A 17,722-nucleotide genomic window follows, 5' to 3' on the forward strand; every position below is an offset into this window, starting at 1 on the left:
TTTGGACATGTCATTGTGCACTGTCTCATCCTGAGTGGGATTTCAGTCCATTCTTTTACACAGACCCCAAGATCCTACACCAGGCTCGGCAAGTGGTTGGCACACAGATGATTGCTGAATATCAGAGCCTAAGTTAGAAAATTTGTACATAGCTGTTAGCTATGTCAGTCCTCTCTTCACAGATGAGAAAAACTAAAGCCACACTGTTCTTTATCCTTGCTGAGATGTGACTTGTTGACTTTCATTATTTTATATTTGGGAACGAAAGTCAGCAGTCAGTGGAGAAGATAGAAAGCACAGTTGTTGTATGCTCATCTCAGGTTCTCCAAATCCCTCTAGCACTGGTTCCCCCTTTGACCTCAGAAAGAGTTGCACTCTTCACCAAGCCTGTGACCACTTCTCAGCTTCCCACCTTCACAGGACCTGTCACCCAGCCAGGACCTGCAGGCCCACAATTGCTCTTACTCAACTCTCACCAGCACAGGATGAGCGATGCACAAAATAGAAGATAACGTGAAGGAGAGAAAGGGCTGTTCGGGCCACAGCAGCAGAAAAGCAGGAAATCCCAAAGACACGAGCTGTTAGTCAAGACTGGATCCACTTCACATCAACTCTCAGCCACTGGCCTGTATTTGTAGGTAACTGTGATGGTAGGAGAGGTTTTCACTTTGTGCTGTCTACTGCAATGGATGACTCTAGATGTGTAATCTGGCAAACTATGCTCTAACTTTTTCTCTTCAAAGTAGTTGTTTTTGTCAAAATAATATACATTGAGAAAATTAAAAAAGTACAGCAAAGCCTCAGATGAACATCAAAATCCCCTCGAATCCCACTCTCCAGAGATAATAATGCTAGCATTTTGTCCAACATTCTTCTCAATATTTAATGTATCTCTACAGATGTTACACATACATGTACTCACACGTTTACTTCAGTGATATTCTCTACATGCTATTTTATAATTTCATTTTTCACTGATACTTGAACTAATGCAATGGTATTATTTTGGTCAATAAATACAACTCTACATCATGAAGTTTAAGATTGACAAACATTCTATAATGCATATATACACTGTGCTTTCCTTAATGAGCCTCTCATTCTTGCAAATATTTAATTTGTCTCCAATTCCTTATCACTGCAAAAAATTCCCAAAATGTTTTATAGTCTCATTAATTGCCTAAAAGTAGTACTGCTGGGGCAAAGAATGTGAATACTGTGTGTTTTAATAGATGTCAACAATTATATTCATAATAGATAAGCCAGAAATACACTGCCTCTGACAAGAAGTCATGTTTGGACGCAAACTTGACCTCTAGACTCCCCATTGGTTCACAAGCCATGAATTATGGGTAAAACTTACTTTGAGCCTTTTACTATTGTATATTTAGTATGAGGCCTACAGGCCTGGGACCACAGAATATAAAAGTTGAAAGCATCTGGAGCAAAACAGGTCTGTGTTTTCCACTTTTTCTTGTAGAAGTTGTGCAAAATATTCATAGATTTATAATTAGCATTTCTCTGAATGTCAACAATGTAGGATTCCATTCAATTTACATAAGAAGGATATCCTTTTGGCTTGGGATACAAGAAAGGCAGAGTTTGGCTTCGAAAAGCACCAGCCATTTAAAGACACTTGCTCAGAAAAATAGCATCTCATCCAGACTAAACCAACACCGTGCTATCAAGGCAAGCTCAGCTACAACCTGGTTAGATCCTTTGAGAGCCAAAAGGATGGTTCTACAAAGCCCTGCCTGAGGATCCAGAAACCCATAGATGTTCACATCCCTTATATAACATGACACAATATTTGTATATCATCCATGCACACATTCCTATTCCTGTGTATTATAAATCATCTCTAGAGCACTTGCGATATCTAGTGTAAGGTAAATGCTGTGTAAATAGTTGCTGTACTGTATTATTTAGAGCATAGTAGGAAAAAAAGTCTGTATATGTTCAGTATAGATGTATTTTTTCAAATTTTTTAATCTATATTTGATTGAATCTGTAGAAATAGAGGGCCAGGGGGCAAGCCATATCATATAAGTGTCCAGGAAGATGAAGATATGTTCACAAGAACAACAAAATCACCCACCAGGAAGTGTGTCCAGTGCAACCTCGAGATCAGGATTCTGAAATGTTAACCATAAGCAAAATCACTCTTTGCTAAACTAACACATGCATTAGATTGATGATTTGGGTCTATCCTTATTTCAATTCTTCTGCACAGTCTATTTGTATTTCTCAAATCTGTTGGTAGGAATCTTCCCTCATCTATCATGTCAACAAAAGCTATCAAATTTAATTTTTTAAGGACTCAAATTTAAGGGAGCTTACATACAAACAACTAAACATGTCTTACCCTCCAAGGAAAGTGTGTCACACACAATGCAGAGAAAAGAAAAATGCTTAGTACTGAAGACAGTTTCTCTGACTCCAAAGTCTTGTAAAGAGTCATCTTCTTGGCTAAGTGTGCCAACATCACAGTAGCAAACATTCCTTCTTACTTTAAGCAGGTAACAATTACCCAAAAAGGTGGTGCTCTGAATTATGTGCTATTGGTTTGTCTGTCAAAAAACAATACATCTACCTGTTGCTTAACCTCACACAAAGCAGGAATGAACAGAGCAATCAGGAACTTTCTTGATTCTCCTGACCCTCACTTATAATTATTCACCTACTCTTCAGTGAGAATGATTTATTTCTATTTTCTATTTCTAAAAACAAAAAGAAAACTCTTAACTAAACAACATCCTCATGCCCATTATGAATGGAAATAGCTCAACTAATCTTTCTGGTTGTAGTAAAATGATCTCACGCCATTCTAATATTACAAGAGTGCATTGTCTTGGCCTTCCTGATAGAGCAGGTCTCTAGAGACTCCTGAAAAAGAAAGATAAAAAGGTGTTTTTACTCTAGTGTTCTACAGCAGGTAGGAAGTAAGGGGTGCTGCACAGATTATTTTTACATTTCCTCCTCAGTGGAAAAAGTTCCCTCGCCCTCACGCTGCTGGAATGCATTGTGAACAACAGGCAGAGAGGTACTTGTTTCTAAGCATCCTGGGAATGCATTAACATCAGCCAATTCTATTGTGTCTCAGTGCCAGACTTGGGCTCTAATTGGTCAGAAACTAGTAATCTGCAATTTCTCATCAATTATCATGTGAGAAAATCTTGGGGATGAGCACAGGGGACATTCAGTGAACCATCTCATGATAAAAGTGACCACGGTTCATGTACAGATGCTATTCTTCAATCCTGAGGGTAGCCATGAAATTCAACAAATCCCACAGGAGGCCGTATATGTACTCTAATCCTGTGTACACATATGGTATCATAAATAGGTACCATTAATAACTGAAGACTAAATTGATTTTTTTAAAACTAAGAACCAGAAAACAAAGCAGAATGAGCTGGCAGAATGATGCTAAGTACTCTTTGCTTCCCAGTATTGGATGTAGTACAGGTTAAGGCATAAAAAATTCTTGGCCATGTCAAGCCTAAACAAGGGCTTCAAGACTGAAAATGTCAACTCTTACCCAATAATTACTGTGAAAAAAAAAAAAAAACCCAAGGGTCTAGGATTTTAAATAATTTATTTGCACCCCCATAGCTCATGAACTGTGTCAGATTCGATGTAGAATTTAGATTTGGTTCTGGCCTGTAGGGCTTTCAGCAAAACCGAGACACAATGAATAGAGAGAGAGGCCAAGAGAACAATTAAAAGAGAAGGGAAAGTTTTAATACCGACCCTTTAAAATCAGACTAAAAGACACCAGCTGACTTAATGCTCTCAAATTCACCAAGAAATTTCTTGGACTATGTCTGATTATGATTTTTCATGGTGGAATTTTATTTGTTTTATTGCCTAAATTGTAAGGTTCCAATTTCTGAGTATAATGCTAAGCAGCTTGCTGGCATTCTTCTATAAAAAAGGATTCTGAAATTCAATGAATTTTGGAGCTTAAAAAATCATCAAATCAGTTCATTCTTTGTTTGAATGAACCGAGTGCAGAGAGGTGGCGTGGTTAACAAGAGCTGTGGAATTACAGACCATGAATGAATGAGGTGTTCCTTCCGGTGGGTATGGTCAAGGGCACCTTTCTTAACCCTGTAACCTTAGCTTCCTTATGTATGAAGTGAATACTTTCAGAGTAACTGAAGAGGATTCTACAAAATAAAATCATGCAGCAGAGTTCCTTAGACATGATAAAATGGCCAATAAATAACAGCATTTGACAATTGCTATTGTATCAATAGTGCCTAGCAATTGCATACTAGGTATTACTACTATTACTATTATTATTACTGCTGAACAGTAATAATGGTTTTTATTATTATTATTTATTTTTTATTTTTTTATATTGTTGGTACTGGGGATTGAACTCACAACCATGGCATTGCAAGGCAGGCATTTATGTCACTGAGCTAAATCACTAGCCGCCCCCCCCCCTTTCTTTGGTACTGGGGATGGAACTCATGACCTTGCTAGGCAAGTGCTTATACCACTGAGCTAAATCCCCAGCCCCGATTTTTATTATTTTTATTGCCCAGCATGGCACATGTCATTTATTGAAGAATTAAAGAGAGAGACCCAGTGGCCTAAATAAATGCTCACTTCTTTTTCTAAGAATTTGTACTTAAATCAACAAAGGAGGATTCCCTTTCATAATCATAGGGTGAGTAGCATTAGTCAAGACTTTCACAGGAGAAAAGAGCCACAGTTTCTACTGAGTGGTACTCAGTTTGTACCATTGTTATGCTTAAAATCAAGAAGTAAGCATTTTTGTTAAGCTCAGAACAAACTCACTGAAAGACTGCCTGGCACAAATGGGGAACTGTTGTAGCTTCCTGAGTTAAACCAAGATCTTTTCCATACAAATGTCAATCTGTAGTGGAGTAATAATACTGTAGCAACTAGCTACAAACACTACATAAGGAAAGTAACAAAATGCATAAAAGGAAAATGTTGCAAGGGTGTTGGTTTTCTCTTTTGGTCCTCCCTTTTCCTTTAAAGTAGTGCCACCCAAATTATGCTGTGCATGTGAATCACCTGACTATCATATTACAAAGCCATTGAATCAGGGAGCTCTGTGGGTAGCCTGGCCGCGTGACACAGTGCTGCACATCCGAGGACCTCTTGGCTGGTACCAGACAGCCTTGGACTTGATTACTCCGATGAGTATTTTTGATAAGGTGAGTGTTTAAAGGGCAGAGCCCTTCAGGAAGCAAACAACCAAGTTTGACAGCTGCGGGTGTGACAAACCTGTCCAGGGAAAAATGGACACTCGGGGTCCTTCTGGGTCTCTCAAGCCGCAAGCCAGATGGTGACCCCATCAGAAAGACTTCCATTTTCCCAAAGACGCTGGGGCTTTAATTCCTTAGCCCCTTACAGCAAGAAAATGGCACTGAGGGTTCTGCATGTCCAGAGGAATCATTTGGATCCTGGATCACTGGAGGCAGCAAACGATGCTTTAGGAGACTGCTGTGTGTCACATTTTTCAGTTTAAAGTGACTCTAACCTTTTGAAATTCTTCATTTGCTGTTTTGCAACTTTATACATCTGGAATTATTTTTAAATGAAAAGTTTAAAAAGGACTAAAATCTTGGGGTTTTCTGTATGTCTTGACAACTCTGTTTCTCCCCATTTTAAGACTGTTGTGCTTTTAAGACTTTCCTCTCCACCCTGTAAGCACTGCTCAGGCTACTTCTTCAAAGTTACTGAGGCAATGTCTGTGCTTGGTCACCAAGATATTAAACCTACTCTGTGCTTTGAGGGGAAAAAAAGGACCAGAAGAACCCATCCTTTCCTGTTCTGTACACCTCTTCCCACTTAACTCCCCAAACATTCCCAGACTATTTCACACCACTTAACAGTAACGTCATCTTATTTTTAATCTATTTTTTCAATAAAATGTTGCCTTTCAAGATGAATTATGGAAGCTTAATGGTGAAAGTCACATGTTCTTCTGTGTCCCTCACAGCATGCAACAAGGCTGGACACAGGGAGTGACACTTGTCATGAGAGGGATTGATTCAGTCACTCAGACCACTAGACCTTGTGACTTTTCTTCAGCCTGTATCTTCTTAACAGTGATAATCCACAGATTCTCCTCGGGAAAAAAGGCCTAATGCATACAGTGTTCTCCCAGATTAAGCAAAAACCTCCTGCCTAAGTTTGTGTGAGTATCTCGGAGTTACTCAGAGCCCTGTATGGTACGATTCCAGTCAAGAGCTCTGGGCTCACAGACTCTGGGTTCAGATCAGGGCCCCCCACAAACTCACTGCTGTGGTTTACACAAAGTACCACTTGCAAGGCACTTAGCAAAAGGGTTAGGACACACTTACGTGCTCAACAAAACTTAGAGACCACTGTCCTTCTTCAAGCGAGTGCAGGAAACGGGAGATGATATCCTGAGGATCAGTTAGAGGAAAAGACTGAGTCCTATAAACTACACTTTCAATACACATTGTTATCTTTCCAGAGCAGAGATAAAGCAGATGAGGAAACAAAGTGAGTTATGTTTTTATGTCTAAATTTCCCTAGGATTAAAGAAACTCAATAAATATGCTTCAAATGCAACCAAAAGACTGCATATCACGGCCATTTCACTCAAATACTAAATGTTTTGCAATTTTAATAAAGAAGAAAGTGAAAATGGAGGGTGCTTGGAGAAATAAGAAGGAAAGACAGAGGTAGGAAAAAAGGAAGAAGAAAAGGAGAAAGGAAAAGTGAGTGGTAGGGAGAAAGTTTACCCCACTTCTGGGATGTGTTCATTCCTTCTGTCTTATTTCGAGTGAATAATTGGGAAGGTTGAATGAGAAAATAGGAAATGATAGTTGTGTGGGGATCTATTCACCAGTAAATAAAACCAAGAGGCAACACAGAACTCAGGTTGAGGTTAAGAAACCCGAGGAGCTGTGCCTCTACCAAATGCCAGTTGCTGGCTCCCAAGCCTTGCTCGCCTCTCTCTCCTAAGGACCCTCAGGACTGCACCATTGAGCAATTTTACTTTTTAGAGCTCTTTGGTTTTTACTTCTAGTTTCTCATCTTTGGGAAACAGGTGGAACGCAAACAATCGTTCACATTTCAGAGACAAAGAAAACGCAAGTCACTTTGTGTCATTTATCCTCAGTGGCAAAGCTGAGTTTCCTGAGTGGGTCCTACTCACCTTGGAGCTCCATCAGCATCTGGGACAGGCAGAGTTCTCAGGTCTCCAAGGTCACGGGGGCCGCCAGGTGTCTGAGGATTACACTTCTGTCCCCCACATCCCCAGCCTCTGCTTTAGGACCCCCTATCTCTTGCAACTAGCACCTGGGTGTGAGGAACCCAGGAGCCAAAGATGCCTCCTCTGTTATCAGACTCCGCTTCCTACATCCTCAGCGGAACCAGGACGGAAGAGGCCGCATGCCTGTGCTCACTGTTTGTTATTTTACTACGGAGCTGGCAAAGGATGGACGTTGTTGATTTGTAACTAGAAGCAGCATGCTTCTTCAAATATTAATATTAATAACAACAATACCGACACACATGAAAAGCTCTTTGCATCTTCAAAGCACTTTGCAGACATTAACTCCTTAGCTCTCCCTTCCCTGGAGTCAGGAGCACCAGGGAGGTGAGACTCTAGCAGGAAAAGTGCCCCGCAGCCCTCCCTGTGTAATCCACCCTGCTGAAGCCAGGAGAATAGAGAACGCAGCAATCCAGAACCACAGCTGGTGGCTCAGTTAAATGGCAATAATTTTTCCTAGTCAAATGGAATTGTCAGAGTTATCAATTTAGGATCTGTGTTTTTTGCTGTTTAACAAAGTTTGGTGGGGTTTTTTTTTTTTTTTTCTTTTTTTAGTAGCATGGTAGTGGTGTGGTGGAGCAGGATGAAAAGTGACTTTGAGACTTAAAAAAGAAAAAAGAATGAATAAGAAAAGCCTGCAATCAAATGCCTTGAGTTTAGTACACTAGAATCCGTCTGTACAGTTCACCCACAGAAAATGCAACTTCAGAGGTGGCCAAAGAAACATTGTTAATAGTAGATGAGAAACCGTGCAGAGTGAAATTGCCAGGTACGACCAGCCAATGGAAAGGAATTGGTACTCAGGTCTCCTGCCTCTCCAGAGCAGGTCCCCTGGAGCCCGGGCTCTCAGTGTTGCAGTGATGCCCCCAACCCCACCTGAGACTGAGAGACTGGGCGACCTCCGCCCAGCCCACCTCCACACCCTGGGGCACAGCCACCCTGGGGAGGATGAGCAAACCCCTGCAAAAGCGGGAGTCACAAGGCAGCAAAAACACCACCGGACTGGATAAACTGCCTTACTAGATTCAAACCTGTGGCACTTTCCTCTGTAGAAAAGCAATTTATTAAGATGAAATGGAGAGAGAGAGAGAAAAATAGATCCACCAGGACTGAAAAGGGGAAAAAGGAGAGAATCTCTACGTCGTGTTGAACTACAGTTTTATTTCTTTGGAAGTGTTCCAATCCGCAAAGAAAATTCCGTCTGTGACAAGACATCCGGGTGTCTCTGAAACGCACATGACTTTGCTTTTGAAAGAGTGCCATGGTCCTGATGTCTAACTACACTAACGAAGTGAATATTAAGCAGCTAAATAGATGAGTATGAGAAGGAAGAAAACAAGCCGCTTGTATCCAGCAAGTTCCCACTCAGCTACCCTTTAATTCCACAAAATGAAAAAAAAAAGCAGGAAAAGGAAAAGGGAGAAAAAGTTTGAAACAGAAACTCACGCGTCGCGGAGACTGGGTGTAGACCAGCTGCCCTGCAAGCCCTGCTCCAGCTCTGCTCTGCCGGTACCTGCGGGAACCCTCGCCGCAGCGGAGAGGATGCGAGGACCATAATGCTCCTAATAGAGCTGCCGCCCCCAGGGAGGGGTGTGGTCAAGGCCGCGAAAGCTGGGAAAAGGGCGGTCTCCAGCAGCCCCAGCACTGGGGCAGCGGTCACCGAGAGAGGGGCTCCTGTCCAGAGGGAAAGCAGGGTGACACCGGTGGTGGCCACGCCACAACGCTCCTGATTTTTTATGATGCTTCTACTAAATAGACTTGAGGCCTGAGAACAAATGAGAGAGCAGATGAGCAAAAGGGAACTGGCCTCGTGGGGTACCAAGGTCTTATCCCCGGCTGATCCTTTGGGTTTCTGCGTACTGTGTATATGGGTATTCATGCCTAGGCCAGGGTTCGGGAGGAGCAGGAGGAGAGGCCACTGCAAACAAGCAGACCTACGGCCACCCCTCTCCTGCTCAGCCTCTTGTTCCTCCCTATTATCCTACCTGAAATACCTTATTTCCTGAGGAATGGACAATAATTGCAGCTGTGAATGTTACATGGAATAAAATACATGAAAGTCAATCTTCTGTGGTGTCACCTTTGTCCAACACATAATATGTACTTAAACAAAATAAGGTGGCTGTGAGTGACATACCTGTACAGGACCCCCTGCTATACGTGGTCCATCTCTGACCAAAAGGCAGTCACATGATGCGTAACTATCTATACAAGAGAGCTGACCAAACAGAGAATCATAGAGCTAAACGCCCTCTTCACGTAAGTCTGGAGTGACCAATTTTCAAAATGGTTGAGTGTTAGTTGCCCTGATTCATGATCCGTGGCGTGGGAATAAAAAGTCAGCCAGATTCATATAGGTCTCATTTAGAATAAATATAAGCAGTGTAAAAGTATTGTATCTATTCTAGGGTACATAGAATCTTTTATTCACATGCATATTCAGAAAAACAGTAAGAATATTACAAGACGATCTCATTTCCATGAATGATTTCATTATGAAAAAAATTTTTGAAAGGTCAGTATTTGCTTACTTAGTCTCAGATATGAATTCTAAGATTCAGTTTACTTTGAGCAACAGGTAAAAGCTGAAATTTGTCATGGTTGGCTCCATTTCTCTTGTAATGAAAAAACAGATGTTCAACTTAGAAATTCCACAAAAATCTACTACATGTCATGGGGCACACTCATCCTTATCCTTCATGGCTTATAACCTGATGACCTTGTAATTAAAACAACATTTTACTGTTGAGGTTTTGCCTTGACACAATAACACAGCTTGGAGGAGGTGATGGTATTGGTTCAGTTTAATTTAGTAGATGTGTATTCCACATACTGTTCTAGGCATGAGGAATCTAACAATTTCACACAATTGCTGGAAGACAGGCACATAAATACATAAATCAAGCATCTCCATAAATGCAGTGCACAGTGTGAGAGATGCCTGTGGAGCTCAGGAGGCCTCTGCTCATCCCCTGCAGTCTGGCCAATTCAAGCAGGCGGCTCCCTTTAAAGAGCTTGTGGTCAGTTAATCATCAGTGATCTTAATTGTATCCACTTGGTCTGCAAGAGAATTGGAAGAAAAAGATAAAGAGTGTGCCTCTTACCTAGGAAGATGTACAGAGTGGTTATTGAGAGTTCTGGATCCTAGAGTCGTCCACTCTGAATGCATATGGATAGTAACCCTTTTAGACCTTACCTCCATCCACTACTATGTATTGTGGCCTGAAAGAGAGCAAACTAGGAATCCAGTTGACACAAAATAAGCCTCTGCTGCCACAAGTTGCCTAGAGAAGGCCCAGAAAAAGCAGTCAATTTTATTACGAAAAGTATCTTCAGAAACACAGTGAGCACTAGGTGCATATCCATAAGCAAAAAAATGAAGTTGAACTCTTCCCCAGGATGCTGATTCGAGCTCAAAATGGATCAAAGGCCAAAGATTTCAAGCCATAAAACTCTTAGAGGAGTACGTAGTTGGAAACTTCACAGTGATGGGCTTGTCATCGATCCCCTTGGATATAACATCAAAAACATAAGCAACAAAAGAAAAAATAAATCAGTTGCACTTCATCAAAATTTAACATTTTAAACACCCAAGAGCACTATCAAAGGAATGAGAAGGAAACTGACAGCGGGAGAAAATACTATTTGCAAATCACATATCTGACAAGGAGTTAATATTCAGATTATATAAAGGACTATAACTCAACAACTAAAAAAATGAGAAAGGATTTGATTACGTATTTATTCAAAAATACAGAAACAACCAATAAGCGCATGAGAAGATGGTCAACATCAATAATTATCAGGGAAATATAAAACAAAACCAGAATGAGGTAATGCTTCACACATAATAGAATTCCTATCACCCAGAAAAACAGAAAATGATGGCAAAGATGTGGAGAAACTGGACTCTGCATTGCCAGTGAGAAGGTAAAATTCTAGGAAATGGTGTGGTGGTTCCTTAATACAATTAATCATAAAACTACTGCAGGATCCAGCAATTCCTTTTCTAGACACACAGCCAAAGGACTGGAAACAGAAGCTTAGGCTTCCGTTTGTACACTCATTTGTACACTAATATTTGAAGCATTATGATAGTCAAAAGGTAGAATCAGTCTAAATGTCTGTCCACAGATGAATGTGCCAGTGAAATACAGGACACTCACACAATGGAATATTATTCAGCCTGAAAAAGTACGAGACTCATATTGATCCTACTATTTGGATGAATCTTGAAACAATGTGCTAGATAACATAAGCCAAGCAGAAAAAGACAAATATTCCATAATTCCACTTATTTGAGGTACCCAAATGGTGATAATTATGACAGAAAGTACAAAGGAGCTCAATAGGAGATTGGATGAGAGAGGAATGAAGTTAGGGTTTAATGGACAGCTTTACTTGTGGAACAACGAAAAAGTTCTGGAAATGGCCAGGGATTTAGCTCAGGGCCATAAGCGCCTGCCTGGCCAGCGTGAGGTCGTGAGTTCAATCCCTGGTACCAATACATACATAGATACATACATACAGTTCTGGAAATGGATGGCAGTGAAGGTTGGGTAGCGGAAGGTGCCCCCCACCTTCTGTGCCAATATTGTAGTTTGTTAGTTACCCAGGTAATAGTTTCGGTTATACCTTGTGTTACTTTTGTTTCTTAGAAACAACCAATCACCATAATGCATAACTAATCACTATAATGCATTTTATAAAAACTAATTACCGGGGCTGGGGATTTAGCTCAGCGGCATAAGCGCCGGCCTTGAAAGCAGGCAGTCGTGAGTTCAATCCCTGGTACCGATAAAAACGAAAAAGCCAAAAAAAAAAAAAAAAAAAAAAAAAAACTAATTACCAATTAATAATCCATTTTGCCTCTATACTTTCTATTTGCTTATCCCATACAAGCAAGACCACTAAAAATTTGGGTCTGATATTTTAGAAATAAACCCTATTCAATGCCCATCAACATAAATAAATTTGCCCCCAAATCCTGAATGTCATTTTGGTGTTTCTGTTTGCCGCAGTGGTTGCACACAGGTAAACACATTTAATGGCTCTAAACTAAACATTCAAAGATGGTTACGATAGCAAGGGTTTTGTTTTGTTCTGGTACTGGGGATCGAACTCATGACTGCACACTTGCAAGGAAGGCGCTTATGCTGCTGAGCTAAATCCCCAGCCCTATGATAGCAAGTTCTACAAGACATGCATTTGACTGCATTTTAAAAATGCACTGTCCTCAAGGAGAAACTAGGATGAGTGGGCCTTCTGCAGAAATATGTTATTGGACAAGAGGACACTGCAGAAGGACGTCACTGGACAAGAGGAAATGATCCTGTGAGAGCAGAGGATTTGCATGCGTAGGAAGGAGCACAGATCTCCACCCACAGAGCCCTAGCCAGGTCACCTATCAAAGTGCGGACAATGGCTCCGGCCCAACTTGACAGGGCATGGAGATGACTCTTCCTCTGATGACTGTCATCAGCAGTGCCGCTTAGTCTTCTCTGCATCCTGGGATACCAAATCCTGTGAGGAAGGACCTCAGCTGAGATCATCATCTATTTTAAGACCCTCAAGAAAAATAATAAAACTCAGTGACCTCAGGACATGCCTACTTTTGGGGCCCCTGTAAAAGCATTATGCAAAACAGAGTTATTTGCTTCTGGAAAAGAATATCTTCATAACCAGCATCAATGGTAGTAGTCCATACAGCTGAGACACAATTGAAATAGGGTCATGTGGGTTTCTAGGATAATTCCACCCCTCTGTTTGCCCTTCTTAGTGTCAAGAAACCTTTTTCCTTTTCTCATGGCAACAAGCTACATTGCAAGTTGGTGTTTGCTAAGAGTAAAAAAGGAGGTGAGCTTCGCAGGAGTCTTCAACCCTTCTCGCACCCCCAGCAGCCACCTAAAACGCAATGAGTCAGGATGCTTCAAGCCACTCTTGTCACACTGCAAGAGTTAAGTTTGCAACAGAGAATGACTTTTTAATGTTAGCTATTTATTGTACTTTTTAAATGTATTGTCTCTTTCCTTTCCTCTCACCTAGGCAGGAAATAAAAATGTCTGATGCTTTAGAAGACTCCTTGTATCTGTGGAAGCAGTCATAAGAAAGTTATGAAGATACTGGATGCGGGATCCCCAGACATCATTAGAAGCACAGTTGTCACCAAATAGTGAAGAGGCCCCAGAAGATAAGATAAAAGGAAAGCCAGGGCGAGAACCTTTTCTGTTCACACTCCAGCTCTGGAACCTCTTATCCCCTACTTGGTAATGAATCGCTGTCCTCTTCATGATCAAAAGCCCAGTAATGTCCTGAGCTGCAGATGGGACTGCCGCGGCACACATACGAGGGCTCACATCTGGCTCCCAGGTGTGTCCTGCGTGTGCCAGATTGCTTATCAACCGAGGAGCAGGTTTCTTGACACAGTCCTCCCCGGCCCCGTCATGTTATTTAACCTCCTCCTGCAACATAAAATGGGTTAGGGGCTCCAGATGGATTCCTGTAAAGTAGCTTGTATAAGGTTTCTCAAAAGTGTTTGCCCATCCTGGTTCTACTGGGGCTGCTCAGCTTCCTTTGGGTTCCACAGACTCAGAGTTCAGATACAATGAACAGCCACCAGACAGAGTAGTACAGTCCACTATCACAGGGCTCTTCCCCCTCGCCACCCCTGCAGAGCTCCCCCATTCGTCTCAGCACCCCCAGGCCTCTCCATCCTGTGTCCTTGGTTCCAGTCCACCCTTTAGCTTCTGGGTCTCCATAAACAGCCCAGTTTCTTCTCCTGTACTATTTCCCATAAGGATCTTGTTCCATGTTGTGGCAACATCTAATTTAACTCTTCAGATCTCCTTCCTCGGTCTTTTCTGCCCAACTACAACGCGCTTCTGGGAGAGGAGGAAGAGAAGCTGTATTTTTGACATTTGCTTCTCTTCCTAAAGTCCCTGCCCAGTGTACTCACTGGAGCATAAATGAACTGGGTGAAGAAAAAAAAGTCAAAGATAGATAGCTCAAAATATATCTAAGAGCATATGTCACGTAAGTACTGAGGGTCATTTCTGGTGGCATGAGAGATATCATTTTATTTTTATCTTTGTGTGTTCTGATTTTCACGTAGCATTATGTTTCCTTTGTAATAAGAACAAGAAGCAAGTGTTTATTTATTTATTTATTTGCTTGGATTGTTTTGTTTGTTTTTGGAGACAAAGTTTCACTATGCAGATCATGATGATCTTGAATTCAATATGTAGCCTAAGCTGACCTCAAATTCACAGTGATCCTCCTGTGTCAGCCTCCCAAACGTTAGGCTTAGAGGCATGCACCATGATGCTGGGCTACAAGTTTGTTTTGAATGTGTGATTATATTGACCTGATGAAGATTATAGTGTTGCACAGGGTGGTAATATATTCCCAGATCAAAATGGCCCGGTTTAAGCACTCCCTTCCATGTTATCATGGGCATTTTATTTAATACTTTTGGTCTTTGTTTTGCTTGCATATAAACTGAGGATAATGATGGGGATTATTGTGAGCATCCTAAGCATTTAATGAAGTGCTCAGAGCAGTGTTGTAGATAGTAACTACTTGAGGAGTCTCTCACTGCACCCTCGGGCTCTTCAGAGGTGAAGAACCTAGGGACTGATTCCTCTTGACAAGAATGCCGTCTCCTAATCAGTGGGGAAGACTGGCACGGCCCCAGGAGTGTAATTAGGACATTTGCTAGGGAATGCGCCCTGCTGAGACTGTGAGGAACAGATGGGGCTGGGCCCTGGTGGTCCAGACCAAACAACGTGGATGCATTCGTTTCCCTTTCGAATACAGTCTGCTAATTATAGACTGAGCTTAGCCCCAGAGTCAAGCCCTCCTGCCCAAGGCCCTCACAGTTAGCCAGCCCTTAGGTCACGCAAGCATGTTTTCTAGTCCCAATGTAGAAGGCGCCCTGCTTTCATTGCAGGGACACCGACATCATTCGTACCCTCCTGACCTGCACCAGATAAAGTGGTCCTGAGCTTGCTGCCCTTTGTGGAAGGCCCTAAGGGCTTCTGGGAGGCGTCTGGGCTGTGCTCTCTCCAAGAGCCTCAGGCAGGTGCTGCCTGGGCTCCAGAGACCCACTCTGTCTGTGCCATGACATCTCCAGTCGGGATCTGTGCCTGCTTAATCCAGAAGCTTCTGCTAGACGAGGTGTGTTTCCCAGGGCAGCACCACATGCCCGAGAATTCTAGAAACCATGAACTTGTGAGCTGGCAAGAGTTTTTAGGGAACCTATAACCTTATCATCTTTCAAATAAGTAAGTAAAAACAGAGGTTAATCTCTTGGTTAAAGAAAAGTGGATATATGACTTTAGCACATCTCATCAAAGCTAAACTATTAGCCTACTAATGGGAACCAGTGGAAACTCTGGGTCAGTCTGTAGGTCTATGTCTGAGGCTATACTGGAGAAGTAAAATCTGGATTCATCAACGTACTGATGGAAGAATCACACCAAATGTCTAGGATTGCAGCAGACAGCTCAGACCCCAGGGGACAGGAAGAGGAAGGATCATCACACAAAGACCATTATGAATATGACTCTTTCAAAATGTGCCTTAGGTCAAAAGTCCAGTAACCACAGATATACAGCTGTGGGTCCACTGAGAGATTTGTAGAAAGCCACCTTGCTGGGTTGTGGATGTACTTATTAGATCGGCTTATGATGAGTAGATTGACTTGTTCCTGAGCCTCTTTGGACCATCAGTTCAACCCAATGCCAGGTTTGCTACTGACATCTTTATCCTGAAAAGTTTCCTTTCTTCCTCCACATAGCCAAGACCATCCTTGTGCCCGGGGACTCAGGGAGACAAGCTAAGAAGATCCAGATGTCCCAGAGACTTATACATCTGGTTCCAACCTGAATCTTACCTCTTTGAGATTTTCTCTGACCACTATTTTCTTTCACTAGATTCTGTCTTTTTATTATGTTTCATTCATATACCATCTTACCTCATGTAAGAAGAATTCTACTGTAATTACTTGGACAATATTACTATTTTTTGTTTATTGTGATACCATCAAGCAAAAAATGGACCAGCCTTTTATTTATAATCATTCTTGCAACACTCATAATTGTGCTTAATTCTAAAGTAAAGGATAATATTTGATGAATGGATGAAAGGTGGGATGTATGGATAAATGAATGAGTGGTCTGATGAGGAGTGGATGGATAGATGAGTGGATGAATGGATGGCTGGATGTCTGAATTGGCAAATGGATAGGTGATACCAGATACGTAGTTGCATGGATGAAGCAATGGATAAATGGATTTTTGAAAGTTGGATAGACAAAATCTAATTTATATAACTGCTCACCTCCTTCTTTCATCCTTCTCAATGCTTTTGCTGGTGTCACAGAACATAACACCACATTCCAGCCCCCATGTCTGTCCCCTTTAGCACCCTGTTGTAGGGTGAATTATTTTCTAGTCAACAAAAACACAAACCTTCACAAGAATAACTTGTATGCAACACAAAGAGAAGAGCTGACAATTCACCAGGAAACTCGGGCTACGCAAACAGACACAATGAGTCATCCTTTCAGCCCAGATTCTTTTTTGTCTGTCATCTGGAAAATTCAGTGTACTTCTGGTTTTTCCCTGATTATTTGAGTACTTATCTTAATATAGTCCTCACCCTATTTTTCCTTAAGGAGGAGTAAAACAGAGAAATTTAGATGAGATTTCCAGACTGCATCTAGACTTTAAGACTTCATTTCCTCCTTAGTATGTTTTACATAGTTCTGGTTCTAAAAATTACCTCAAATATGTCACTCAATCTTATCAGTCACAGAACACTCTACACGCTGTACATGTGTATAGAAAGAGTCCTGGTCCTGATATGAGACAAGGATAGAACAGACAAACATTTTGGTTGTAAAATCTGGTATCGTAAACCACCACCGCATCCCGGCATCATTTGTCCCTTTGTTTTTGAAGATCAGCTAAGGAAATTAACTTGAACTCAGCCTTGTACCAACCAGAAAGCAGCCGGACAAGCCAAAGATACCTGCCCTTCCGGTCAGTGACAGGCTTGCAATGGTCATTACCCAAAGGAAGTGAACCTCTAATCGGGACTGTTCCAGCTCGCTGCAGAGCACATCCTTGGCCAAAGCACGACAAACTATGGTCTCGCATTTTTATCTTGTTTTGGTGACATTTCAAAAATGGCTTTGGAAATTCTGAGTGTTTGAATGATAGAAACTTGTAAAGAGAGCCAAAAGAAACAGAATAAGAATTGCTCCTTGCTTCAAATAAAGTTCAACCTTCTGATAGTCAGAGGTACACAAGGGTCGGAACTCTTCTAAATTATGAATTTAAGGGAAATTAGACTGAAAATTTTATTTTCCTGCTGTAAAACTTCCTGCTTCCAAACTGAGGCACAGAGAGGCTGAGGAACTTGGTACTT

General features: G+C 41.6%; 1 protein-coding gene across 3 annotated transcripts in view; it reads right to left on the minus strand.

Moving 5' to 3' along the window:
* Positions 1–8,859, minus strand: part of Ets1 (ETS proto-oncogene 1, transcription factor) — a 122,345-nt gene extending 113,486 nt beyond the window's left edge. For 2 of the 3 annotated variants that reach the window (XM_063256054.1, XM_013155544.3), the window contains exon 1: positions 8,738–8,859. In XM_063256054.1, coding sequence (XP_063112124.1) covers positions 8,738–8,846 — 109 coding nt within the window. In that variant the 5' untranslated portion in view covers positions 8,847–8,859. Of the gene's footprint in view, positions 1–7,174; positions 7,209–8,737 lie in introns of those variants that run through there. The other variant, XM_013155543.3, reaches the window with a different exon arrangement.
* Between the last annotated feature and the right edge of the window lie 8,863 nt (positions 8,860–17,722).

The sequence above is a fragment of the Cavia porcellus genome, unplaced genomic scaffold (assembly GCF_034190915.1).
Source record: "Cavia porcellus strain 051 isolate PalLab524CR breed Dunkin Hartley unplaced genomic scaffold, mCavPor4.1 scaffold_9, whole genome shotgun sequence".
Lineage (NCBI taxonomy): Eukaryota > Metazoa > Chordata > Mammalia > Rodentia > Caviidae > Cavia > Cavia porcellus.